The 26,864-nt window shown below is 39.5% G+C and overlaps 1 protein-coding gene and 1 pseudogene across 1 annotated transcript; both read right to left on the bottom strand.

Moving 5' to 3' along the window:
* Window positions 1–122: 122 nt before the first annotated feature.
* On the bottom strand, window positions 123–1,172 carry LOC148942478 (uncharacterized; annotated as a pseudogene).
* Window positions 1,173–1,359: 187 nt separating this feature from the next.
* On the bottom strand, window positions 1,360–8,905 carry LOC148942477 (uncharacterized). Its single transcript, XM_089102719.1, has 2 exons — window positions 6,946–8,905; window positions 1,360–1,400 (listed from the first exon to the last, which is right to left on the bottom strand). The coding sequence occupies exons 1-2, from the start codon at window positions 8,903–8,905 to the stop codon at window positions 1,360–1,362; spliced, it is 2,001 nt and encodes a 666-aa protein (XP_088958845.1).
* Between the last annotated feature and the right edge of the window lie 17,959 nt (window positions 8,906–26,864).

The following is a 26,864-nucleotide window of genomic DNA, read 5'->3' as shown; positions in this document are numbered from 1 at the left end:
CACTACTGCAAGATACTAAACATACCTAAAAAAAAAGAAAACGCACACACACAAAAAACAGCTTATATAAAAAAAAAACAAAAAAAAAACGAAAACAAACAAACAAAACATAACTTCTAATACTAAATGCAATCAGCAATAGACCCTATTTTCTTTATTGCTGACCCTGCACTAGGCTTTGCCAATATCTGAACCTGATCTGACCACGCATTACGCGGACCGTAAATGTCTTTAGCCGCATTCAAAATGTCCCGGCGACGCTTTGTTAGAGATTCCGATATAAAAATACCAGTAGATGCAAGTCTAGTTTTTGCTTTAAACACTCTTCGGGCTACATCTTTGCTTGAAAATTTAACAATGACCGCAGCAACTCTAGTAGAACTTTCTTCAGTCTGTAGGGCCTGTTTATTCAGGCGAAGACGGTACACATTGATCAGATCAGAAGGCGACAGTTCAGTCAGAGACATTTTGCAGTTCAGAATTTGAAGGATTACCTTGCGGCTTTCCACACTGGGTAACTGTTTGACCCCATGAAATACAAGCCTGTCGAGTAGGAACTCCTGATAAAAATCATTCAGCTTTGTTTCAAATTGAAATATTCTGTCCTCGAGGTTCTCAATTTGAGTTCTCAGACCTTTTAAGGCCTGCTCAATTTCTGCAAACTTCGGATTAAACTCGAGTGTGATTGCTTCATAAACCTGGCTGATTATTAGCTAAGCAGGGTCTTTCGTTGACCTTGCATCATTAAATATTTCAGTCCCTTTCCGAGTTATATTTTCAAGCAAATCACTTTTTGTCTTCTCTAGCTGGGCTTCTAATTGCAACTAATTGCTCATAAATTGGGGCAACGCTGGAAGAAACCAAGGTGGACCCTACTTTACCTCTAGCTTTCAGGGCTAAAAATGTCTTTGAAAGAACCTGATAAATTTCAGGAGTATTTGCAAGCTCGGCAAATACTTTTTTAACAGCAGGTGAGGAAGAATCAGTCGTTTTAGGGTCGTATTTTTGAAGATTCACATCAATGAGCCTGAATTCATCGTGACTTCGTAGCAAAAAACGAGGTACGTAGGCTTCCCTTTTGAGTCCTTTCCATTCTGAATAACTCTTACTGGCCAAAGGGGGTAGTTCTTGAATTTAGCCAGCGCAACATCAAACTGCTCAAAACGCTGCATAATTATGAAAAATCTGTTTGAAATGAGCCGATAAACAAGACAAAAAGACTTATCTTTAAGTGAGGGCCGAGCCTCACTAATGCATCCGAGTGGATTTCAAATCCAACCTGTGTGAAGTCGGTTAACGCACAGGCCTTAAAACTGCCAATTTTACACTAAAATAGTCCTTCGAAATAAGATAAACTAATCAAATATAGTCAATAACAATCCAAAAATCCAAGTTATCAGCTATCAATACAATAAACAGCTGATTTATTGGGATGAACTCAATCGCAATTGCGCAATATAACAAAACATAAAAGTAAATCCGATTGGCTTCAAAAAACTAGTTCTTTCCAGTTCAGAGACTGAATTGGTACTGAAAAAGAGCTCCATTAAGCCAAAAATGGGCAGAAATAAAGTCAAATAATCTTCCAAACGTAAAACTACCACAAATTACTACCAACAAATAAATGAAACTCAAAGCGAACAGAAATTACAATAAACGGAATGACAACCCCCATTCCTTCTCAAGACCAGAACATAAGTTAATCTTTACTGAAAAAAAAATGACCGTGGATTGTCAGTTTAATATGCCTATACGGATATTTATTCCTTACAGTCTTAAATTTTTTGTATTTATTTAAGTAAAAAAAAAAAAAATTGAACGTATTTTGTTTTAGTAATGCGCAAATTATGTTCTGGTCTTGAGACGGTATGGGGGTTATCAGCCCAACTAATGGTAAATTTTGCTTGTTTCGAGTTTGACTTGGCTATTTAGTCTAATTTCTCTTCGTTTTGGGTTTCATTTATTTATTGATAGTGATTTGTGGTAGTTTTAAGCTTGGATGATTATTTGACTTTATTTCAGTCCATTTTGGCTTGATTGAGCTCTTTACTTTTACTTGCAAAACTTGTTTGGGGCAAAGTTTTTTTAATTAATTTCTGTTTGTTTTTTATTCACATTGTCATTTCCATGAAAAAAAATTATATTTTTTTGTTTTTTTTTTCTATAAGAATCTATAGTTTGGCTTGCTATTTTTATGTTGGGAGAAAATTTTTCAACAGTTCTTTATCCTGACATAAATAGTATTTTTAATTTAATTTTTACCTCCTCAAGTTACTTGAAAAAAAAACTTAATACCCTTCCCAAAAGATTTTATTTATGGTCTTTGAAAACCTGGATACACTTACACTCTATTTATTTATTTAAATTGTAAGAACAGAAGTAGTGGTAGTAGCCCCGAAAGCTTCAACTTAATACCCCCAGTCGTTCTCGATATATTGCTGAAGTGTCTTATTGGCAACCGCAAACGCAATGCCTTTTGATTTAGTTTTAAAGTAGCATATATTTACATAGCATAATGGGCCTATTGCATAATTGTGGGGGGGTCTACATGCCCAATCCCTAAAGGCATACTTGCTGGACCGTTCTACTATGCTGAACAAAATACTTGTCTCAAAATTTTGACTGGATGCGTTTGGGAAATAAATCGGCTTGAGCGACGGGCTGATTGCCCTTCAACTTCTTTTTACCCTTAGAAAGGACACGATGACTTTTAATTTTGAATCGAATTAGCTTCTTTAAATGTTTGGATGATATTTCTAGCTATTAAAGAGTGGTGCTGCCTATGATATTTCTTATAGGCCTTTTTGAAAACCTGAATGCATACTGTTTTTTGCTTATTTGGAACTCCCCCTAAACGCCTCCTAAAAGTTCCATCTTGATATTCTTAGTGTCATTAGTTACAGTAACTGTCGTGGTAGCATTAAAAGTATACACATAGTGCCTTCTGGCTAATGTTAAGAAGACTAAGTCACTAAGGCTAGGAATAAGTGAAGATGAAAAGGTGAAGCTGAGTAATGAAAAGATTGATCAGGTGGACATATTCACTTACCTTGGTAGTATTATTAGTAAAGACGGTTGGAGCAGTGAAGATGTCAAAAGTAGAATAGCCAAGGCTCAGGGAGTTTTTTCACAGTTAAAAAAAAAGTTTGGAAGAAGAGGAAGATAAGTCCGCGAACCAAGATTAGAATATTAGAAGCTACATTGATGACAGAGGTCAAATATGGCTGTGAAGCATGGGCGCTCCGAAAAGCCGATGAAGATTTGCTAGATATTTTCCAGAGAAAATGCTTGAGGATTGTTCTGGGTACTCGGCTGACTGACCGTATTTCAAACGATAGGCTATACGAAAAATGTGGTTCAATACCGCTCTCTAGGGCTATAATGAAAGAAAGGTTGAGATGACTAGGGCACGTTGTTGGGATGAAGAATGACAGATTGCCGAAAATTGTTCTTTTCGGCCAACCCTCTAGGGCTAAACGGAAAACCGGCCGTCCTCGTCTGGGGTGGGAGGATGTCATAAATAAAGATTTAAAGGAAGTGGGAACTTCGTGGAATGGTATAAAAAGGGAGGCTTTGAATAGATTGGGATGGAGGAGGAGCGTGCGTAGCTGTGTTGGCCTCGGGCGGCTTGGTGCTGCGGTGAGTCGTTAGTAGTAGTTGTAGTAGCTTAATAATATCAGTTGTTTTTGAGATATTGCTTTGTCACCTTTTTGAAAGTCCACATGCTCATAGTTTGTTTTGATTTAGTTCAACTTCCGCTTAAATATTTCTTATATTTGATTACTGAAGACATTGTTATATTCTCTTTGGACTATTGGTTACAAAATGGCTATCTCACAATTTTGATCGAATGTGTTTGGGGAAATAGGAAAAAGAGGATATCAGGGAGGTGGGGGCTATTTTCTCTCCATCATGTTTGACTCTTAAAATTGAACTAGAACGATACATTTCTAATCAAATGGGTCTCCTCTAAAGTTCACAAGACCACCCCTACCCCTACATACTCTGGGGGGTTGCGTCAACCCCAAATGCTGTCTTATATGATTTTTACACTATTTTGAACACATGGCTATCTCAAAATTTCTATCGGACACATTTGGGAAAATATGATGGGGGGGGGGGGTATAGCTGCCTTCCGATAAATTTTACTCTTAAAAATGGCACTTAAACTTCCGATTTCCAATCCAATGAGCCCCTTGGAAGTTTATACGACCACCGTTTCCGTAAAAACCCTATATGCCCTCGGGGCATAACTTACAACCCTTGCCCTAAGGACTGTGGAGGGGGGAACATAATTTTTGGACTTTTAAACTACTTCAAACAAATAACTATCTCGAAATTTTGATTGGAAGTGTTTGGGGTAATGATGGGCGTGGGGGAATGGTTGCCCTCCAATCGCTTTTTACTATTAAAGAGGGCACCCTTCAATTTCCAACCGAATAAACTCTTTTCGAAGTTTCTACGACAAAAGATGGCCATCTTAAAATTACTATCAGATGTGTTTCGGGAAAATACGACGTGTGTGTGTGTGCTTGTGTGTGGGGGGAGGGGTATGTGCCCTCTGATCACTTTTACTATTAAAAAGAGCACTATAACTTCTCATTACCAATCCAATGAGCCCTCTCCAAAGTTTATACGACCGCCATTTCTATAAAAACCTTATATGTCCTACGGCGTATATTACAACCCTTGCCCTGAGGGCTACGGGGGGGGGGGGTCATCCTCAAAGACATAATTTCTGGACCTTTCAACTACGTTGAACAAAATTGGTATCTCAAAAATTCTTATCGGATGTGTTTGGGGAATTGATTGGTGTAGGGGGGGGGGGGTCTGGATGACCTCCAATCACTTTTTACTGTTAATAAGGCCAGTAGAACTTCTGATTATTAATAAAATGAACCCCCTCCGAGGTTTATACGACCTCCCTTTCTATGCACAACCTTATATCCCCCCAGGGCATAACTTACAACCCTTGCTCTGATGGTTGTAGGAGGGGGGTGTCATCCTTAAATTCATAATTTTCGGACCTTTAAATTACGCAGAATAAGATGGTTATATCAAAGTTTTGATTGGGTGTGTTTGGGGAAATGATTGCCGTGGAGGAGGGGGGGGGCTGGCTGCCTTCCATGGACCCTTTTTGAAGTTTCTATGACATTTCTTCCTTTAGGAAGTACCCTGATCTAAACAAAGTAAAAATAGATAATATATTATGCCCAGCACTATCATGCTGCCTATGATATTTTGTTTTTATATTTCTATTATACAGCATTGGAAGTGCCGATTAGACCAGGAAAGGTCCCTTCCCTTAAAATTCAGCCTGTGGGCGCCCATGGGTCTGCCCTCATTCAAGTGTACGATTTTACTGATGTAAAAAAAGAAAGCAATTCTTTCTCTCTCCCAATTTTCCTCTTGCTAAAATATAAATTTTCCAAGAAAATAATTTTGTGTAGGTGTGCCATATACTGCCTTTGTCAAAAAATTTCACTAACTAATCACAACTTTGTCGACCTTCAACTGTTCTCTGTATAATGTGTCGGTTTGACTGTTTTTGTTTCGTTGTGAATAAATATATAAGGGTATATCCTTATTCAACAGCATGGTTATGGATCTTAATAAATCAAGCCGTTCTGTCCTTTTTTCTTTCTAGTAAACAAAAAAAATCCATTTACTGTTATATTCTTTTCTTTCATCCCCCCCCCCCGCACGTTTATGTTTTTTGGTCCAACCCAAAGAGTATGGGTAATTTATAGAAGTTACCAGTAGTAGAAGGAGTGCCAGCGCTGTACGTACAAGATTACAGCCAATCAGAGGCCTATAATCCCTGTACGTACAAGACCACATCCTCTTTCTAAGCCAATCAGGGACTTAGAAATAATAACGGGAAAGTTATGTAGTGAATATAAGGAAAGATTTTCAGTATAGTTCATATTAGTGTGAGAATAGAATTCAAGGAGTGAGAACAGTTTGACTTTACTCGTTTATTTATTCATTGAGATATATTTGCAATAATGAGTAGAATGTTTACACTATTAGAATTTGATAGTGGAGTTGGCAGCAGCAGCAATGAATGAATGGTTTTTATTTCCCATCATAAATAACACAAGGTTACACAACGGAGTAATGAAAAAAAGAAAAAAAAAAGAGAAAAATAAAACGCAATAAGAGAAACAACAAGACTTCAATAACAATCTATATACAGCATACTAAACTCGTAATCAAACTATCCTACGATAGCTCGGTACATATAATGATCTGGATTGAGCGACCGCCGAAATCGGACGATTCGCTCAGTAGCTGCTGTAGTCGGGTCCGCAACGCTGTAATTTTTCGAAACTCTTTATTTTCCCTTCCCGGGCGCAACACTTAACATATATTTTGCATATTTATATTAACCCTAACAGACTGAGTGCTTATCTGTTTCGATGAAAAGAGACCAAAATGGCAAGAGTGACAGAACATGCGGGATAACGAACACAGAATAAAGCCTTCCGAGTATATGGTGGTTATACATACGTTTGCAGGGTAGGAGTAGTCCGTATGCTTTGCGTGCCTTTTCTGAAAAATGCTCAACCAGTGCTTCACGAGTAGACCGCAGATCTGAAGCGATCGGCAGTCCAAGGTAAGTGATAGATGGCTTTGAGCTCACCGCAGTATCACCTAGGAGCACGCTAATCGGGGTCGAATCTTTCGCGTTGCGACGAAAAACAACTATTTCACTTTTGGCAGCGTTAAAAGCTAGCCCAATCTTAGCATATTCATCACTCAATATATTGTAGTTATCCTCAACCCTTGAAACAGACCTACGTGCGTTAAGCATATCATCAGCGTAATTGATGAGCGACACGTCTATACCTAGATACATGCAGCACGTTTTGGCAGATTCTTGAGGGACGATAATACTGTTGTTGTATAGAGGAGGGGAAGTAATGGAGCCTTGCCGGATACCTTTATGGACAGGTATAACTACGGTGGATACCACCATACCACGATGAGTGGGGACTTTAATCTTCACTCTCAGTCTCCTATAAATGCTCCTCCATGCAACGACAACCGAACGGTCAGCTCCGCGTTTACAAGCAGAACTAAGTATTTGTACGTGGATACCGGAGTCGAATGCTCTACGCACAACGGGGCTTGCTAGAACAAGTGTATCATTATTATCGTGAGCACTGAGCAAAAGATTAGCTATCAACGAATGAGCATGCTCGCGACTAGTACCACTCTTAAACCCGAATTGCGAATCGGGAGTATAACAAACTTCACTTAGGTCACCAAAAACAAGCATTTCCATGAGTTTGCAGAATACTGGCGCAACAGTTATGGGGCGGTATGATGAACAGTTCCTGGTATCATTCCTTTTTTTGGGACCTGGTGTAACGACGCCAACACAGAAAAGATCGGGGACAAGACCGCAGTTAAAGATCATCTGGTACATAAGAGCAACGTGATTTAACACACTGTCACCCCCAATAGCCAGATGCATTCCACAAATATTATCATCACCTCGAGAATACTTCTTTTTCAGTTTAGATAGCATATGACGGATACTAGAGACAGTCACAACGAACCCGACACTTCGTTCATTTGACGCTAGGAGGGAGTCGAGCTCTTTTTCGAACTCTTCCTCGAGAGCCTTGTTCGGCGGTGAGAATTCGTCGGTGAAATATTTATTCCAATCACTTTCACTTGGCGAAATTTCTTCTTTGCGAGATTTCGGATTCCTTTTCTTTTTAATATACTTCCAGACTGCATTTGGGTCACCTTCAAACACTTTGCAATTCTGGTCCATTAAGTCGGTTCGGTGTTTAGCAAGGGTCTTGGCGAACATTCGCTTAGTATATAGCCTGATATCATTCAAGACATCTTGACGAGGGCGCCCGCACTCGTTCCATAGTGTATACCAGAATTTAGATCGACTACAAGACTCGGACAACTGTACATTCTGAGACCACTGTGGATTTTCACTTCCGATTCGAACTTTTCGTGTCGGAACTGCAGCCTTTTCGGCACAGTTTAGGGCATGTGTAATTTCTGCACAGTAATTTTTCAGGAGTATCTGCTTCTCATTATCGGGAACGGGCAAACCTTGTTGAAGCAGTTGAAATGGGACCTTTGTCTTTTCAAGTATATTATCATACACGGACTTGAAAAGCGCAGAGTCGGCTTTTCCCCACTCAGATTTTACCACCCATTTACGGTGACATTCATCGGGCTGAATAGGTTTATTAGTGACACAGAACACATTCGAGATGGGTAGGTGGTCGGAAGCACAGATGCTTAATTTTACCCTACATTTTCCGTTTGTCTTCACATCTGCAGAGCACAGCATTGAGTCAAGGGAGGATACAGAGCCAGAGTTATGTACATACGTGTAGTCCAGGTCATTTTCAAGTACACGGAGACTTTCACAGGCAGCAACCAGAACCTGAGTTCTCGGGCTGTTGTCGCACAGGTTACAGTTCATGTCTCCGGTTATAATGCATGACAGTTTTTGCGTAACACATCCGTCAACTGCTCCACAAATCTGTCCACAAGCAACATTGAATCTTGCATCAGATTCATCGTCACGAGAATCCGTGGGCATATAGACACAGAATAGGGCTGTATCAGCAATTCGGACACCGACGAAGAATTCAGACTGCTTGTACACGGAAGGTTTAAGACTTCTGCGTACCAGTATTGAAATACCACCAGAGGGTATACCTCTGCCAGAACGCTTTGCAGGAACACTGAATACGCTGAAACAGTCATTGACCTCAAGAAGCTGAAGTCCTTCTGCTTTAAGAAAGTGCTCATGTAGACAGACTACGTCATATTCTTGTACTAATTGCTCAACCAGAGGTAGTTTAGCCAGAATTCCACCATTCATGTTCCATGATACAAGTTTAAGTTCAAGATTATTCATTGTTTTAACGCTTTCTGTGCTTCAGGGCATTTAAAACTGTAACAGGGATGGTTTGCCGAACCACATAGAGCACATTTGAGGGGGTTCTGGCAGGGATTGTCCTTTGAGCTGGAGTGTTTCCCAGCGCAACGGGAGCACTTTGGCGGATTTGGATATGTCTTTGCTGCGTGGCCGAAGCATTGACACTTGTAGCACTGGAATGGCATAAATTTGTATTCATGAATCGGCAGCCGCTCATACCCAATCACGGGGGGAGACTTGATTACACTCTCTAGGTCTTCACGCGAATCAAACTTCAGTTTGAATGACCTGGTTTTGCCTATTCCAGAAGCTTCGACACATTTCGACACTAAACTGCGTAAGTCCTCTTCTGAAATACTAGCAGGGACGTGGCGAATTATCCCGAAGAAAGAGGGGCTTTTTACTCTCGCGACAACGGAATTATCGGTACTGGTAATAGCCTCTGCAATGGAATCGGCGGTCGCTTTGTCTTTCACGAGAACGCTCCAAGCACTCTTACGAGGCCTCAGTTCGACGATGTCACTGCTTGTCTGTCCGCAAAGTCAATTTAAATAGTCTTTCCGTGATTCGGGATCAGTCAGTCCTTGGGGCGGATTCTTGAGAACTACGGCGTAAGTCTGTTTATGCTTTCCGTTGTTCTTGCGTGAGTGATAGGGATTGCGCAGCTGGTACTCAGACTCGACGAAACTGTCGAACTTTCGGCATAGCTCTCCCACTTTTCTCGTCAAAGTTGCACTTATTTCGCCTGGAATAATCGGTACGTCATCAGGTTGGTGTAATACGAACCACGGGAGCGAAATGTTTTTTTCGTCACACATCTTAAAAACTTTCATTATGTCAATGACATTATCCGAACTGTTGTCTCTTGCAGTCACTCTCGTCGCATATTCGGCTTCATCCCAAATCACCTTTTTCGCTTCCAATATATCCGCATCGGAGAAATGTGAAACCGCACTTTTGACAATAATGTCTATCGGGTTTCCAGCCTTCATCGCCCGCTCAACAAAGTTCAGTACAGCATTTAACACAAGCTTCACGCTCGCCATTTTGCTACGGAATGATTATTACGCAATCCAAGAGCAATTAAGGCTTTAAAGATTTAGCGGTAGATAAGACCCGTGGGAAGTGCAACACACGAATCACCTTATCCCAGCAGTTTAAGGATAAAAAATCCCGCTAGTACTGTACGGCCTCTTGAATGTTCGTTGTTGCTCACTTCTGCACAGGCTATCTCCGAAAAATGCAGATCGAATTATATCGCCGAAAAGGGCAAAATATGCTGTCTAAATTTGGCAGCTATGCAATATTTGGCAACTATGTAACTTCACTTATTCAGAAGAAACAGTGATGGCAACAAAGATGGCGCTATATGAAAATAGCAGAATAGATGTGTTATCATTGAGTAAATTTAATTAGAGGACCAATTATGCTTCGCTGCAAAAGTTGATATAGCACATGTGAATAGACTTCAAAGTGCTTTAAATGCAATATAGTGGAGGAAAGATACGGAAAAAAATGGTCAAACCTCGGGGAAATTGCAACAGAATTTTTTATTTACACCACAATGTTCGGAGAAATCAGCTTAATCATACAAAAAAAAAATCCCCCCGAATCCCCCTGCAAAAGTATCCCAAATTCGCCCTTGAGGGGGGAAAATGTTTGGGGAAATCGATTTTTGGGGTTATAAATATTTTGGAGTTTAAATAGTTGTTTCCTATCAAATCAAGCATGCTGAATCCAAATATGAATTCAGATTTTAATTTTTCAGTACCCTAATGCCCATTTCCACCCATAAAGGGCGGATGGTGGTGGGGTAAAACTTGAAATTATGAGGCTGCTGGATTATTTAGTCGTTCCCTATGAAATCAATGGCGCCGAATTCCAAAATGAAGTTAAAAACTTGATTTTACGTGGTCAAGTACCTCATCTTACCTAAAACGGCTGTGAAAGTTCACCAACATGAACTAGTTATTTTAATCATTTGTCGGTTGATTCACCATTTCCTATCAAGCTAGGAATGGCACCTTAGAATACTAGTCTCGAACAGTTTAATTTCAAACTAGTATTCCAGAATCCCCTTCCACTCCCCCTCAGTTTGCGGATTCCATTCCTTAGTGTCATTCTTTATAGTCAGTGAAGACATCTACCATAGTACTTGATAGAAGACTGGCGTGTTCGAGGCTATATACAATGTTTGTACCGTTTTTTTTTCTTACTTCCGCAAAAAAAAGACAAAAGAATAAACTGGGATCTGCGATTTTTAATTGACAAACTGCACAATCTCGGCTTCTGCTCTTCGTACTCAGAGGTAAAAAGATTTGAGAGATGTGGAGCAGTATATCAAACGTTGTTGGAAGAGTCCAAAGAGAAAGCACATTTTTTTTTCAGTATGTAGGAGACAACGTCAATTATGATATTGTTACTATCGACGGCCTGAATACCTTTCATGGAATGGGTCTTATTGAAGTGTCTACACCTGAGTTTCCGGCAACGGAGCTTTCAGTGCCAATAAAAGAAGTAAGTGGAGATGAGATGAAGTCAATCGGCACCATGCCATTCTACACTTACCAAAAACCCGCCAAGTCGCAACCAAGGACTTTTGTTTGCTTGACAAAAAATGGTGACACTTATGACAATGAATGGAGGTTGAAACGCTCTGGCGCATCTCTGGCTTTTTCAAATCTCATACATGAGCTGGTCCGCCTTTATATGGTCAATACACCAAAAGCTACCTCATCCGGGACTCCAAAATTCGTTTTTTGCCAAGGATTAACCACAACCCAAGCGATATCTCCTGTGTTTATTCTACACTTATACCTGCTAACGAGCGCGCTAATCGAGCTGGAAAAAACTCTTGTCATTATCTTTGACCCACCGCTTTACTGGAAGGCGAAGTGTATCGTCGATGCAGATCCTGCCAAAAGTGCTTTAAGAAATGTTCTTGTTGTTCTAGGTGAATTTCAGACACGCATGAGTTTCCTAGGAGCCATTGGCTTCCTTATAGCTGACTCGGGACTTTTGGAAATCATAATTCAAGTATACGCACCTAATACTGGGCGTAGTATGTTACAAGGCAAACCTGAATCTCGTGCAGTGAGAGGCCATGGTCTCTTGGAGGTAGCCCTTTATGTGAACCTTTTATCATCAGAGCTGGAAACAGAGCGTTTGATGGCAATGGCATGCTACCAGAGCGAAACGGCGTACGAGTCTCTCCTTGAAGGAGATGATATCGAAAAAGTGCAGGTATCGGAAGCAGCAGAGCTTATCTATGAAATAGTTCAAAGTGCAAAAGAATGATTATCCGAGTCCAGAACTGCCTGTCTTTGGTTTCAGTATATGGACCTACTTGGAATCCTGAGAAAGAACCTGAGAGGTGAACGAAGTGGCAACCTTGAGCTTTATCTACAGTCGTTGTTGGAATTGCTTCCTTACTTTTCTGCTTCCGGCCACAAACTTTACACGACGTCTACATTGCTGTTAGTGCAGTCGATGGTTCAGTTGAGGAAAGACAATCCAGGGCAGTACAGAACGTTCAGGAATACCTGTTCATCCGAAGAACTGACAACTACTGGGCAGCACTTTCTCCTGATTTGGTGATCGAACAGACGTTAGTGAGAAGTATGAACACGAGTGGAGGCCTGACGAGAGATAGAGGCATGACTGAATTACAGCAGACAATTTGGGCATCTGCTATGCCTACTTTGGTTCTAGTTAACGAACGCATGCAGAAACTGACTGGCCTCGTGGAGTTGACTATTGAAAATCATGCAGAAGGGATATCTTCGAGGAGAGCTAGAGACATGGCGGACATCGAAAAGATAGTTCGACACATTGAGCCCCTATAACCCTTCAGGCAGGAATCACTGCTGTTGAACGTGGTTACTGTTGTCCGTGCTTCATCATCTGTAAACACAGACGATGCCAAATCTGTGGGAGAAACGATTCTGAAGGATATGGAAGCGAAAGACATTGACAAATATGTTTTCAGGAGAAAGGAGAAAGCTGTAAATATGGCTGAGAAGTCATCTGTGGTGATAAATAGCGAGAGGGTAATGGTCGACCCCGCTCTAATCTTTCAACGCCTAGCTGGAGTGGCTAGCAACAATGGTTCTGACTTGAATGAGGTTCTGTCGTTCGAGCTCTGTACTTTTCCACCATCGCTCTTTAGTTCGTTCGAGGTGATGAGGACAGCCGACAAAGCCTCTCTAACAAATGCACCGATGAAAACTGAGGGACTTAAGGGTCGAATGACACTGTCATCCTCCCAGAGAGTTTTGGACAGTGGCTGGCTAGTCTATAAAATCCCGTGGACTGCCGTATCCACATATTCTGAGGTGACATGATCTTACGTAGATTATGTCACAAGACATCTTGGCCAGACAGTGGTAGTTTTTGACTCTTACACTGATATACTGACGACCAAAAATTGCACACAGTTAAAGAGAACCACAGGTTTTTCGTGTGCCACGCTTGAATTATCTCCTAACATGAGCATCACCAAAAGTAAGGATGAATTACAGAGAAATCCCAAAAATAAAAAGCGTTTCATTGACCTACTTGCTGAAAGGCTGGTAAACTTAGGATGCAAAGTTCTTCATGCTCAGGATGATGCCGATGCGTTAGTTGTACAAACTTAAGTGAGTTGCGCTGAAACTTCATCGACCACTTTTATTGGGAATGATACCGACCTATTAGTCCTTCTGCTGTACCATGCCAAGCTTGATGCATGTGATATCTTTATACAGACAGACAAACATGAAAATAATGGATCAGTGTACGACATAAAAAGGATCAAGAACAAACTAGGAACCGAAGCAGCAGAAAATCTACTCGTTTGCGAAGCAATGTCTGGCTGCGATTCAGCATTTAGACTTCACGGCGTAGGGAAACCAGCAGTGGTTTCCTTGTCACATAAAGATGGGGTTTTTAAGGATGCTTGCAAGATCTTTACGACACCAAGATCCAAACACCAGAAGAGTGTCGAAGCTGGAAAGAAGGCTGTGCTCCGCATATGCAAAGGGAAAAGCAATGAGAAGACCCTGAAGGAGGTCTGGGTGGAAGCATTCACAATCCGGGTTGCAAGTACAAATACTTTTGTTCGAGCAGAACGGCTTCAACCGACTTTGGCTATCACAAAGTATCCCTTTTGCAGGTGCTATTTTCAAATAATGAAGTGGCAAGACACGTGTGGGGTTGGCAGTGGCAAGCCTGAATAGTGGGGTTGGCGCCTCTCTTCGTCACGGAATATGTATCTTCCCATTATGACAGATGCTTTACCAGCACCGGAGAGCCTACTGAAGATGGTTTGGTGCCAGTGCACCGGCGGGTGCGAGTCGCTCAGATGCACCTGCCGTCGGAACGGTTTGCCCTGCAGCTTTGCCTGAGGGGAATGTAAAGGGGCGTTATGCACTAACGGTGCAGCAAGACAGGATGAGGACGATAACGAAGACGAGCAGGAAGAAGAATTAGCTTTAAGCTGTGCTTTAAAATCAAAATATTTTTGTGATTAATTTACCTGAGCTCTAAACGTTTGTTTTTGTAACTGATTGATCTGAAGTTTTGACCTCGATTAAAGAATTGGTTTTTCAAGATATTATACTCAGAAACCCCTCATATTACAGGCCCCTTAAAGGTGGAAATGAGGTAAATAGTAAAAAAAAACTAATTTTTGACCTCATTTTTGGAAATACGGTACTTTTTTTGATATAAAATTATCCTTTAGCCGCAGGACTCCGGCAAATATTGATCTGGGTACTTTACCCCCCCCCCCCCGTTTCGTGAAGGTGAAAATTGATACTGGGGTACGGAAAACGTGATTTCTCACGTCGGATTCGGATTCTTCATGCTTAATTTGATAGAAAACGACCACTTAAACCCAAAAATACGTCCAAATAGAAATTCTGATTCCCCCCCCCCTTATTTTCCCCCTTCAAGGGGGATTTCGGGTAATTGAGCTAGGGGGATTCGGGGGGATTTTTTTTGTGTGATTAAGCTGATTTTTCTGAACATTTTGGTGTGAAAAAATATTCTGTTGCAATTTCCCCGAGGTCAAACCGTATTTTTCCTCCACTAATAGTGAAGCATATAGAGGACAATAATTTATATCGGTAATTGTATATGTGTAATATATTACTGTTGTATGATCACGCACAATAAAATTGTTTCGAAGTCGAAAACATTCCCTTTCTTTTTGTTAGATTTTCATAGGTTATCGAATATTCTTGAAGTAGAACGAATCGTGGTTAGTCTAGAGTCAGCAGTGAGAGTGTTAGGATTAAAAATGGATAAAATTGAGAAAGATAGAATTAGGTTGAATCTTGTGATTACGGAAAAACCTTTGATTTTGGATGACGATTTTCTTGAGTTATCTCTTCAACAGAAGATATTTTCTCAGGGAACACTTGACAATATAATAGGGAAGGATTCTCCCCCGTTGGACTATTGTATGAAGCTTTTATGACATGGCTCAAATGCTTTTACTCAATTTATTGACATATTAATTGAAACAAAGGAGGGTAATATCATGGATATACTTTTAATAACATTGCCTTATATTTTATTTAGATGGCTCCCCCTTCGAAAGGGGTTATGCAACGTCACAAAGTTACTCCTCTCTCATCCCCCTCTGAATTTATCAAACTTGGATCAGTTTCTTTTTAGCTGTGAGAGAGTTGACACCGGAAACCAAAAACTTTTCTATACATGTCCACTATGTATGTACACCCTTGGCAGTTGGTCATCATGTAAGAATTGTACAGTTATTGATGAATATAATGAAAAGTGCAGAATCCATGTAAATTACATAGAGGATATGCACAGTACAAATTATAGGATGTAATTCATGTCTTGAAGAGATTTTTGACTCTCACCCTAGAGCGCAACTATGCTCCAATTGCCACTATAACAAATGTGATCAGTGGGAACATACTTATCCTGGTATGATTAGAAAGAACCCTAAATTATTTCTACGAGATTGGTATCGTCGTGGTTTTAAATTATTTTGGGTGGAAGAATCAGGTCTACGATTCAACTGTTGGGGTAACAAGATAATTTGGTTTCTACGTCATCGTTGTGACAACACTGCCTATTATGACTATAAACCTAGTGATTTTTATTTGGCAGTTACCGAATGTGATTCACCATTTGAAACCACTGTATGTTTTATTGCTTCAAATAGACAAATTGAAACACGTGAATTTCACAATAAGAATGCAAATAGTATCATTGACTATACATAGGGACACGACAAGAGTGAAGTTACATTGTACTGTAGAAAATGTGACCCCAACTTTGCAGCCAATCAAGATCAATATAGAGTGGATTCAAATGATCTACCAGCATTAGTGGTTCTCGACAGTTGCCTATACACCGAAGAAGAAGAAATCTAAATTGAAGAATAAAAACATTGTTGTATATATATTTTTCTTTATTAATAAACAAATTCGTATACATTTTTTAAGCGCATTATTCGTGGGGCACTAAAATCAATATTTTACAGGTCTGAGAGGATATTTTCCACCATAAAGTCGTTCAGACGTGGATTGTCTACGTAAATGTTGAGAAACTGCTTGTAAGTATAGCCGCGACAATTGAACATGAAATATAGTAGCACATGGAAACCGCAACTTTTAGTCGTCAGATCCTGCACTCTCTTCCGATTTTGAATAATAGTTTTCTCACTGCTCTAAATATAGTTGCTAATGTATGGAGTGTAGAATGTATAGGGTAGGCGGAGAGGATCAAAAAATTCAATCGTCTTCATTGTTTGAAAGATGCACAACCAATGGCCGGTATTCACAGTCGACGGACTGCTATTAACAATGATTAGGGTATTGTTGGCACTTCGAATTTTTCTAAGGAAGTCCGAGGGCAGACAATAGGATCTAAGGTCCTCCATTTTGAATTTGCTCAATGATAGCACGTATCTTGCATATACTTCATCCCATTCAAGACGAAGCCGTGATCCTCTCGCGATTTCCACCGCAATGTTTAGTGCTCTTGTACCATTGCTACTCCTACCAACTCCACTATCAGCTTCTAATATGGTAAACATTCCACTCATTATTGCAAATATATCTCAATGAATAAATATATGAGTAAAGTCAAACTGTTCACACTCTTTGAATTCTATTCTCATACTAATATCGACTATACTGAAAATCCTTCCTTATATTCACTACATCACTTTCCCGTTAGTATTTTTAAGTCCCTGATTGTCCTAGAAAGAGGATGTGGCCTTGTACGTACAGGGATTGTAGGCCTCTGATTGGCTGTAATTCTGTACGTACAGCGCTGGCACTCCTTCTACTACTGTTACCCATACTCTTCGGTCCAGCCAAGAAAACTTGCAAATGAAATTTAAGATTTCCTAATAAAATTATTCTATGCACTGCTTGAGATAGAGGTAGTCCAATATTTCAGTCTATATTAGTATCCCTATTATTGATCCCCCCCCCCACCATAAAGTAAACACACCCCTGCACCAGTAAATACGACCATTCACCGATACATTAATATACGACGGTTTTTCCCAACCGATTTTGGGCAATGCCCCACTCACGCCTTTCTAAATTCCTGATGCCCCACCTGATGTCAAATTTTATTATTCAAAATTTTACGTGTAAGCACCTGAAGGAAGCTTAAAAAGCCTTTAACTCGGTATTTATTTTGAGGAAGCTTAAAAAGACTCGGTATTTATTTTGAATCGGCCTCTAGGTATATTTTATACTAAATGAAAAATATTGTCTGAATGCAACACCTTTTATACGATGTATAACGTCATTACAATACTATCATGTATCTTTTTTGCCCTTTAAATGGATATGAATGTAACATCCGCAAGAAATGTGTTGTATTTTTTTCAAACACATTTCTTGTTGTATACACATTTCATTGTGTACAAGATTGTACACAATGTGTAACGTCATTGCAATACTATCATATATGTTTTTGCTCTTTTAAATGCATTTGAATGTGACGTCATTCTCATAATTTTTTTTAGAAACTAAGGCTCTAAAGTATAGTCATCCAAAGGTTGTACGTCCGGCCCATTACCCACCAAAATATTGCCATGTCCTGCTGGTGGGGCCTGCGCCCTATGTTGGGAATCACGGAGATAGACCAACGAGAAACATATTAACCAATTTTACATTGCAAGTAAAAAAGGGTAATAGGAAGTATAAGGGAGGGGGGAATGAGATAAGCTACAAAAAAAGGTTCAGCCCGAATATGCAATAGAATATTAAGCTGACTTATAAGATCAACTAGTGAAAATTATGGTGAATATGGACTGAAAGGGCAACTTATTTGAAAATTGACCATATCTCTGTTGTCTTAATTAGTTTTTGCCAATAAGTAACATTAATAATCGTGTCTCATTCATCATTCTACAAGGTCTCCAAAAATACCATTAATTTCTATTCATTAAAAAATAACAAAAATGTTCAAAAAATGCAAGCTCCTATTAGAGTTTTTTTGTGACGAAAATATAAGCCTGCTTTTCTGTCAGTTGACGAGTAACGCTCTAACATTAGAATGCACGTAATCACGAGTTCCTGTAAAAATAAATCCAAGGAAGGGGGAGGGGCACATAGATAAGGGCAAGGTCACGTCACTGCCTGCTTCATTGGATACGATTTATGGATTGTGCTTTGAACTATTTGTGATTGCAAGGTAAATTGTGCGCTATGACGGAAAAGGTGATTCCGAGCCCTGTCTTGAATTTCCTGAGTTGGTCTTTGACTGATGAGGTCAAACAAGAGACAATTCAGAAGGTAGCTGTTGCGTTTTAAGATCACGATCAAATTATAAAGGCAAAAAAGATTTTATACAGAGAGTTAAGCGTCACATCGCGAGCTGTGATTCATACTAGATATGAAGAGAAAATTTTTGATATGTGTAAGAACCTGGTCTCACAGGCTAAGCAAAATGCTAGTATCCCAAAATTCGTGATTTTAAACCCAGGTTCCGACTGTTGGTGAAGTTGTCAATTCTACAGCTGTGTCAAAAGTTAATGAACTGTCCAGAAAACTTGATGGTTTTATTACGAACGTCACTCATCCCTCAGTAAGTGCCGACCCCCAAGCCTTTATTTGCAGTGATTCTGAAAAATCCACCAAAAGACCTGAAAGATCCATCTGAGCGTAATACGTATATAGACAATCTATGCCTTACTTCTGGTGGTGATATATGTGAACTCAGGCGTCAAAAAGATGAATGGAAGCTTGTCGTCTCGTCAAAGAAAGCTGCGAATCAAATAGCCGATACTGTAAAACGTCTGAATCCCAGTCTGAATCTCTCTATCAAAGAACCACTCTTCGTTGCCGTTCTGAAGCAAGTTCCAGGGGATTTAAAGGACACAACACTTAAAGACTTAATCCCAAAGTGTAGCAAAACTGGACGATGCGGAAAGTCTCGTGCGTTCAAAGTTTATTTCCGAACTCGTGCTGACCGAGATCAATTTTTAAGGGACTCTCTGAAAATAAGATATGAGAGACTACTGGTTCAAGAATTTGTTTTCATGCCCCGTCACTGTTTTAATTGCCATGTGATAGGCCACGTAGCTGCGAATTGTTTAAACAATCCTATCTGCTCTAAATGCGGTGCCAGTGACCACAAGTCGAGCTCTGACTCTCCCTGCAAGAAGAGTCCTTTCTGTGTAGATTGTAAAGTTCCTGGGCATACATGCTACAACGTTAGTTGTCCTAAAACTTACAAGGCCGTGAATACATGAGCTCGTCAGTTAGGTTTCTATCCTGGAACATCAACGGCTTTTTTGTGAGTAGACTTCCTGTTCTTAATGAGTTCGTGCAAAATATAATGTAATTTTTATACAAGAACACTTCCTAACTAAGTATAGTGTAAATTTACTTAAGCTGCAGGAGTCTTCGTCTTACTATGTACCTGCTCAACAGCGTAAGAATGGAGGTAGGCCGTCAGGGGGCATCGGGACCTTTGTATGTGTTTCCCTTCGCTCTAGCCTCTTTGAAACAAGTGATCACTTCTTGGCTGTCCGAGTTGAAGGGTGTGTATTTATTAACTTTTATTTACCTACTCATTATTGTAATGATGAGTCTGAGAGTCGTTTTGCTATACCGTGTGAGAAACTAGGTTCTTTTCTTGATAAAGTTAATAGTTTAGGCTTGTTGTGTGAAGTGGCTGGAGACTTCAACTGTAATTTAACGGAAAGAGATACTCAAGAATCGCCACGAACAATCCTCATTAGGTTTGGTGATCGGGTTACAGTGGTTCATAAGGATTCTGATTTTACTTAAATTCATACTTCATCTCATACATCTAATCTGGATCACATCGCGATATCTTGCAACCTCGAGATGGAACAAGTTTCTGTTTTGAGTGAATACCAGCTATCAGACCATTTTCCCATTTCATCTTCCATTATAATTCACACAACCACCCCAGCATACACACCAAACTAATCCTCGAACACCTTCACTTTCGCGTAATTGGTCAAAAATTAATAGTGATCTTTTCAAGTCTTCTTCGGATTTTATCCTAAATAAAATTCGAGTACCGTTTCATCTTCTACAGATTTCAGATAATTTATCGAAAAAAGAAACACGCTTTAGCCTGGACATGTATTCTGCCGAGATTTGCCATGCCCTTCGTTTTGCCGAGAGCCAAGGAGTTCCTTTCCGAATAAATTGCAAAGGTATTATCATGGGTTGGTCATAAAATCCTTATCTAGTTAGATCATGGGGAAAAGCAAAATTTTGTTTCAATCTGTGGAAAGATTTGCAATAAACCGCGATCTGGTATCGTGAATGATATACGCCTCAGTACTAAAAGACCATTTTCGAAGGCTCTTGCTTTTCATTGGAAGATGCTTGTCGATCGGAACTCTGCTAGAGCCAGACATGACCGTGCACTACTCTTCAAATTGGTTTCCCAGTCACGTAACCACGCCCCCTCTGTGCATCTCCCTGACATTCCTGACAATGAATGGTATGCTCACTCTGAATCGGAGTTTTCGTTTCCTAATCCCCATCTTCAGGATCAGTATGGTAAAGAATTAGATGCCTTCTTAGCTTCTTTGACGAAAGCACATTACGCCGTGACAACTCAAGCAATAGAAAAACAACCCAAAATTAAAGTTGAAACCTTCCAGCGGCTTTGATTGTGTGGAAGCTATGCATTTAAAGAACAGATGCTCTCTTTTAACCCAACACCTCACACTGCTAATGCAGATGATATTCACTCAATGCGCTGTGCCCTCAACATTCTGTATCGGTGACCTTACTCCGATCCCTAAGAAGGAAAAGCAGTAAGTGTACCTCGTTTCGGCCCATTACCGTCGTAACCTCTCTTTGTAAGCTCTTCGAGCTTCTCTTTAGGGACGAACTAGAAATAACTTGTTATACACCCCCACACCAATTTGGCTTCAAACAAGGAACTGGCTCTGCTGACGCTCTCATTGTAGTAGCAAACGCTCTTATTGATGTCGATCCTGCGGGAGAAAGTGTAGTTCTTGCTGGCCACGACGTAAGGCACGCATTTGACTCACTCATTCACTCTACAATGTTTCTTAAAGCTGGTGGGCTTGGACTGAACCACGATATAATACGTATACTTAGAGATATGTATACACGGTTATCCATTCGACTGAAACTTCCACCAGATAAAAATTTGCCTCCAATTCCTAAGAAAAGGCTCAAACCAGTCTTAAAGGGTGCTAGACAAGGTGCAGTTTCTTCCCCCAATTTCTTCGATAATTACGTTCTTGAGGCTCAAGACCAATGCCCATGCTCTTTAATTTTGGCATCTACTAATCTGTCGTTTGTGTGCTACGCGGATAATATTCAGAATCTCAGTCTTACGCTACAGCGAATCAGTGAAATTTTTGCTATCCTTCAAGATGAATACCTCAGTGTTGGGCTTCAGTTCAATTTGGCGAAGTCCGAAATAGTTCTTTTCAACTGGAAGAGTCCTACTCCCCCTTCAATAGCACTTGGGAGATCAACGGTTCAGCCTGCTGATCATATAGTATACTTAGGCCTCCCCATCGGGTCCTCTTTACGTCACACTAGATCTCTTCTCATCGAGCATCTTAACCGTCGAATTTCAGCATCTGACGTCTCTATTGTCACTTGTAAGTTCCGCTTCAATCGTCATCTCTTAGCTAGCCTGTTCAATGCAGCAGCCCTCCCCCATATATTGTACATCGCCCCATTTTGGAAAATATTTACAAAATCTGAAAAGTCAAAAGTCCGTTCGCTGTTTTTCCGTTTTGTAAAATACTTACTACGTCTACCACCTTGGCACAGAAATTCATGTATAGTGAAAATATACAAAATTGCAGACCCAGAAATATCTATCTCTTGAGTTATTGGAAAACATAATAGAAAAGTAGCTGGTCATGAGCTAGGCCCACTTCTAGTGCAATAACTTCGTCTGTTTTTGATTTTTTTTTTCTTTTTTTTTTATATAATATATATGATTATGTATGAATATGTTGATGTTGTATGTGTGAATTTGCTTTTGCTTTGTTTGATTTTGTTCCTATTTTATCCTTGATTTATTTATAATTGACGTTCTTATTTGATCTCATTGGTTTTGTCAATATTTGTCTCGTACTATAGTTTTCTTTTCTTTTTTTCTTATATTTTGCTCCGTCCTTTTCAAGTTTTTGTAGACGGGTTTCAGTTAATAAATAAATAAATCTAGCTAGCTTTGGATCCATTCAAGAAAAGATTTACCCGCTTGTTTAGCTCTGATAAAGTTCCAACACTGTTGTTTTTACACAGTTAAAAACTGGCAACAAAGCTCTCTAATTGGTTGTTATTAATATTTAGCAGAGGAAGTAATTTTTAGGCCTGTGTATTTTCTGGTCGTTACAGGTCAGAACTGGGGCCTATAACGGCACCTGAAAAAAGCAAAAAGCAGGCAATCAGCATTATTCCATATTAGCCTTGCACCAAATTATGTGAGGTGCAAAAGCAAAAATGTGAGCAAAAGTTACCAAAGCACCTCATATAAAAGTTATCTTATGTCAGCAAACCAAACAAAAAGAGTGGCAGTAACTAAGTCAGGTGGGCCGTTCTGTTTTAGTATTAATTAAAAAAACTTTTTCCACAAAATAAGTTTTAAAAAAAAATTAAACGAATTTACTGAAAAAAATGTGCATTGTCAGTTTAATATACATTTATTCCTTAAAATATTAATTAATTTTTGATTTCTTTAAGTTATAAAAATGAAAACATTTAAAAGAATTTTTTCAATAATGTACAGATTATACTTTGGCTTGTAGACAGCATATGGTTTTAGAACCCTACTCATCAATTTCTGCTCGCTTTGAGTTTGACTGTTATTTATTTGAATTTCTGTTTTTTGGGGGGTTTCATTTATTTATTGATACTGATTTGTGGTAGTTGTATGCTTGGTAGATTATTTGATTCTATTTTTGTTCATTTTTGGTTTAATGGAGCTCTTTACTTTTTTTGAAAAACTTATTTTGTGGAAAAAGTTCTTTTAATTAATTCCTGTTCGTTTTATATTGACATAGTCTTTTCCAGGGAAAAAGACTGAGCCTCTTCTAAAGTTAAAAAACCATCCCTTCCATAAAAACCTCAAATACCCCCTGGTTATAATTTTCAACCCTTGCCCCTAGTCTCTTGGGCTTGTTTCAACCCCAAAAGCCTTGTTATATGATATTTAGACTATTTTGAATAGAATGGCCATCTCAAAATTTATATTATATGCATTTCGGGACAATAAGAAGTGTGAGTGTGTGTGTGGGGGGAGGGGGGAGGGTAGCTGCCCTCCAATCACTTTGACTTTTAAAAAGAGCAATAGAGCTTCTGATTACCAGTCCAATGAGCCCCTCCGAAGTTCATGACCATGCTTTCTATAAAAATCTTATATGCCCCAAGGGTATAACTTACAACCCTTGCTCTGAGGGCTGGGGGGATTTGTTATACTCAAAGACATAATTTCTAAACCTTTCAAATGCGTTGAACAAAATGGTTTACAATCTTAAAATTTTGATTGAAAATCATTGGGGAACCGATGGGCGTGAAGGGGGTATTTGCCTTTTATACACTTTCGACTAAGCAAACGGACACTAGTCCTCTCAGTTTATAGTTTTATGAGCCTTTTTTTAAGCTTTGATAACAACACTGTCAATAAGAACCTTAAATGCCCCAAGGGTATAAGGAGCAATATTTTTCCCTAGGTCTATGGGGGGAGGGGCGTCATCCTGAAAGATATAATTTCCAGACCTTTCAACTACGTTGAACGAAATGTTCATATCAAAACGTTGATCGGAAATGTTTGGGCAAATGATGGGCGTGGGTGGAGCTGGATTCTCCCTCCAATAACTTTCGACTATTAAAAAGGCAATAGCCCTCTCAATTTCCAATCGAATGAGTCCTTTTTAAAGTTTTTACGACAATGCTTTCTATAAGAACCTTATTTGCCCCCAGGGCATAACTTGCAACCTTAGTCCTGAGGGCTGTGGGAGGGGGGGTTATCATACTTAAAGACATAATTTCCAGATTCTACAACTATGATCAACCAAATGGCTATATCAAAATGTTGATTAGAAGTGCTTGGAGAAATGATGGGCTTGGGGACATTCGCCCTCCGATCGCTTTTGACTATTAATGAGGGCACTAGCCCTCTCAATGTCCCGATTGAATGAGCCCTTTTTGAAATTCTACGACAACACTTTCTTTAAAAACCATATATGACCCCTGGGTATAACTTAGAACCTTTGCCCTGGGTCTGTGGGGGGTTTGTCATCTTCAAAGACATAATTTCTGGAACTTTCAACCACTTTGAACAAAATAATAATAATAATATATTTATAACCCACTTTTAAACAAAACAAGCGGAGTAAAGTACACTAAAAAGGGGAAAAAACAAAATACACAGAAACAAAGATAACTTAAACCTTAATCACTGACAAAAACACACGGATAACATTATGGTTTGGGCCTAGGGACACAAAGGCATTTCTTGTTAAATTATTACTAAGTAATTGAAACGATTGGATAATGTCGGTAGCACCATACTTCTCAATAATACGTGTATTATGAAATGAAGTGGGAAGGTGCAGTAAAAATTTGCAATATCTAAAATAAGTGATACGGATCTGGCGCAAATCATTCTTATTCAATAACGAATACATTCCACTTAAAAACAAGACAGAATGGTCACAATATGTGGAATACATTTTAGCTAAAGCTCGGCGTGAATATTTTCCACGGTTAGGCACAATTTTCGCATATCCGATCTTCAACTTTTCTTTAACATCTCTCAGAACTTGAAGTCGCAAAAAAGTGAGTGTAGAACAGATACTAATTCCTAACCACCGTAAATTCGTAACATTGCGAATTACTGAGGATCCACAGGACAAATTATGAGCTGACGATTTGGGATTGAAAACTAAATATTCGCATTAATCCACATTCAAAAACAGACCAACATCCCGAAACATCATAGAAATACGTTACACCGATACTGCCAAAATAGACCTGGTTTGGCTTAAAACTAGCAGGTCGTCCGCATGCGCAATATAAGACACATCAGATAAATCATAAAAATACGAAGGCTTGATTCTTAATAACACACTGTGAATGCAAGCATTAAATAGACAAGGTGATAGCATCCCACCCTGTCGTACTCCAGATTGAACTGGTATATTACAGCAATACCCTTTATCAGGTTTTATACGAAGAAACGGATTACTATACCAAAATTTAAGTACATGTATGACAGAAGGGTTCACTCCAAACTCTGACAAAGATTGCAACATTTGTGCATGGCAAACACTATCGAAGGCTTAAGATAAATCCAAAGCGCAAATATGTAATTCATAACCTTTAGACTGGGCATCATAAAGAGTTGAAGCTAAAACCATATGCGCATGTTGACACCCAATACGAGTTTGAAATCCAAATTGGTTTGAGTCTTTCGCAGTTGGTTTAATAATATATGGGAGCAGAATATATTCAAAAACCTTACTAATGTGACGGGCCTATATGAACTGCAATCAAAAGGGTCTCTTCCGCGTTTAAGAATCGAAGTTACCGTTCCGCAAAGGAAGGAATCACGCACCATTGACAAACATAAACAGAACTGAAAAAGTAACTGGAGCTGAGCGACTAGTGCCGGACAATCACAACGTAAATGGTGAGCGCTAATCCCATCAAGATCACTCGATTTAGACTTAAGTTTAAGCATACAATTAACAGTACTTTTAGTTGAGACGGGAATAGCATGACGTTGCAAAACTTTGAAGTGGCACAAATTTAGAAACTAAGCAATGCACACTATACTCAATCTTACAAAAAATATTTTTATAATGCCCAAGCCAAGACGAATCTGGGATAACATCACTGGTTCCTAATGAATTAAATTTAGACGTATTAATGACTTCTTTCCATTGTAATGCATTTTTAGGGAACTCAGCACCATTATATCGAACCAAACGAAGATAGCCAGAGTTTTGCCAGAGATGCGAAGCCAGAGTTTAGCACGATTTTTGACAGCTTTAAGACCCGGGTCTTCTTTACAAATTGCACTTGGAGTTTTGAGTTTAACCCGGACAAGGGGAGCAGCCACATTTTGAGCTTTTTTCATGCACTTAACTAAGTGAAGGTAATAAACATTCATTTGCACTCTGGCTTGTGGCGAAAAAAAAAACTCGTGCACAGTAGATTAAAAGGGACTTTGACGCAGGACAACAGAGCTGTTAGGGTAGAAATATATAAAGGCCAATTGGCTTTGCTCCACTCTCGTTTCATACACCATTTTTAGTAGCAGCACAAGGATGATTAGATGGATCAGCGGTTAATGTCACAGTAAGGAAAAGGGGAAGGTGTCAAAATCACGTTCGTCTTCGTCGACATTAACGACAGAACAGGGAACATCGGCAGAGCAAATACAATGATCAATATTGGTCACAGTACCACTATTA

This window comes from Artemia sp. Qi Xiang Cuo, chromosome 16, assembly GCF_049724085.1.
Source record: "Artemia sp. Qi Xiang Cuo chromosome 16, ASM4972408v1, whole genome shotgun sequence".
Classification (NCBI taxonomy): Eukaryota; Metazoa; Arthropoda; class Branchiopoda; order Anostraca; family Artemiidae; genus Artemia; species Artemia sp. Qi Xiang Cuo.
This window is presented reverse-complemented; position numbering and strand designations above follow the sequence as displayed.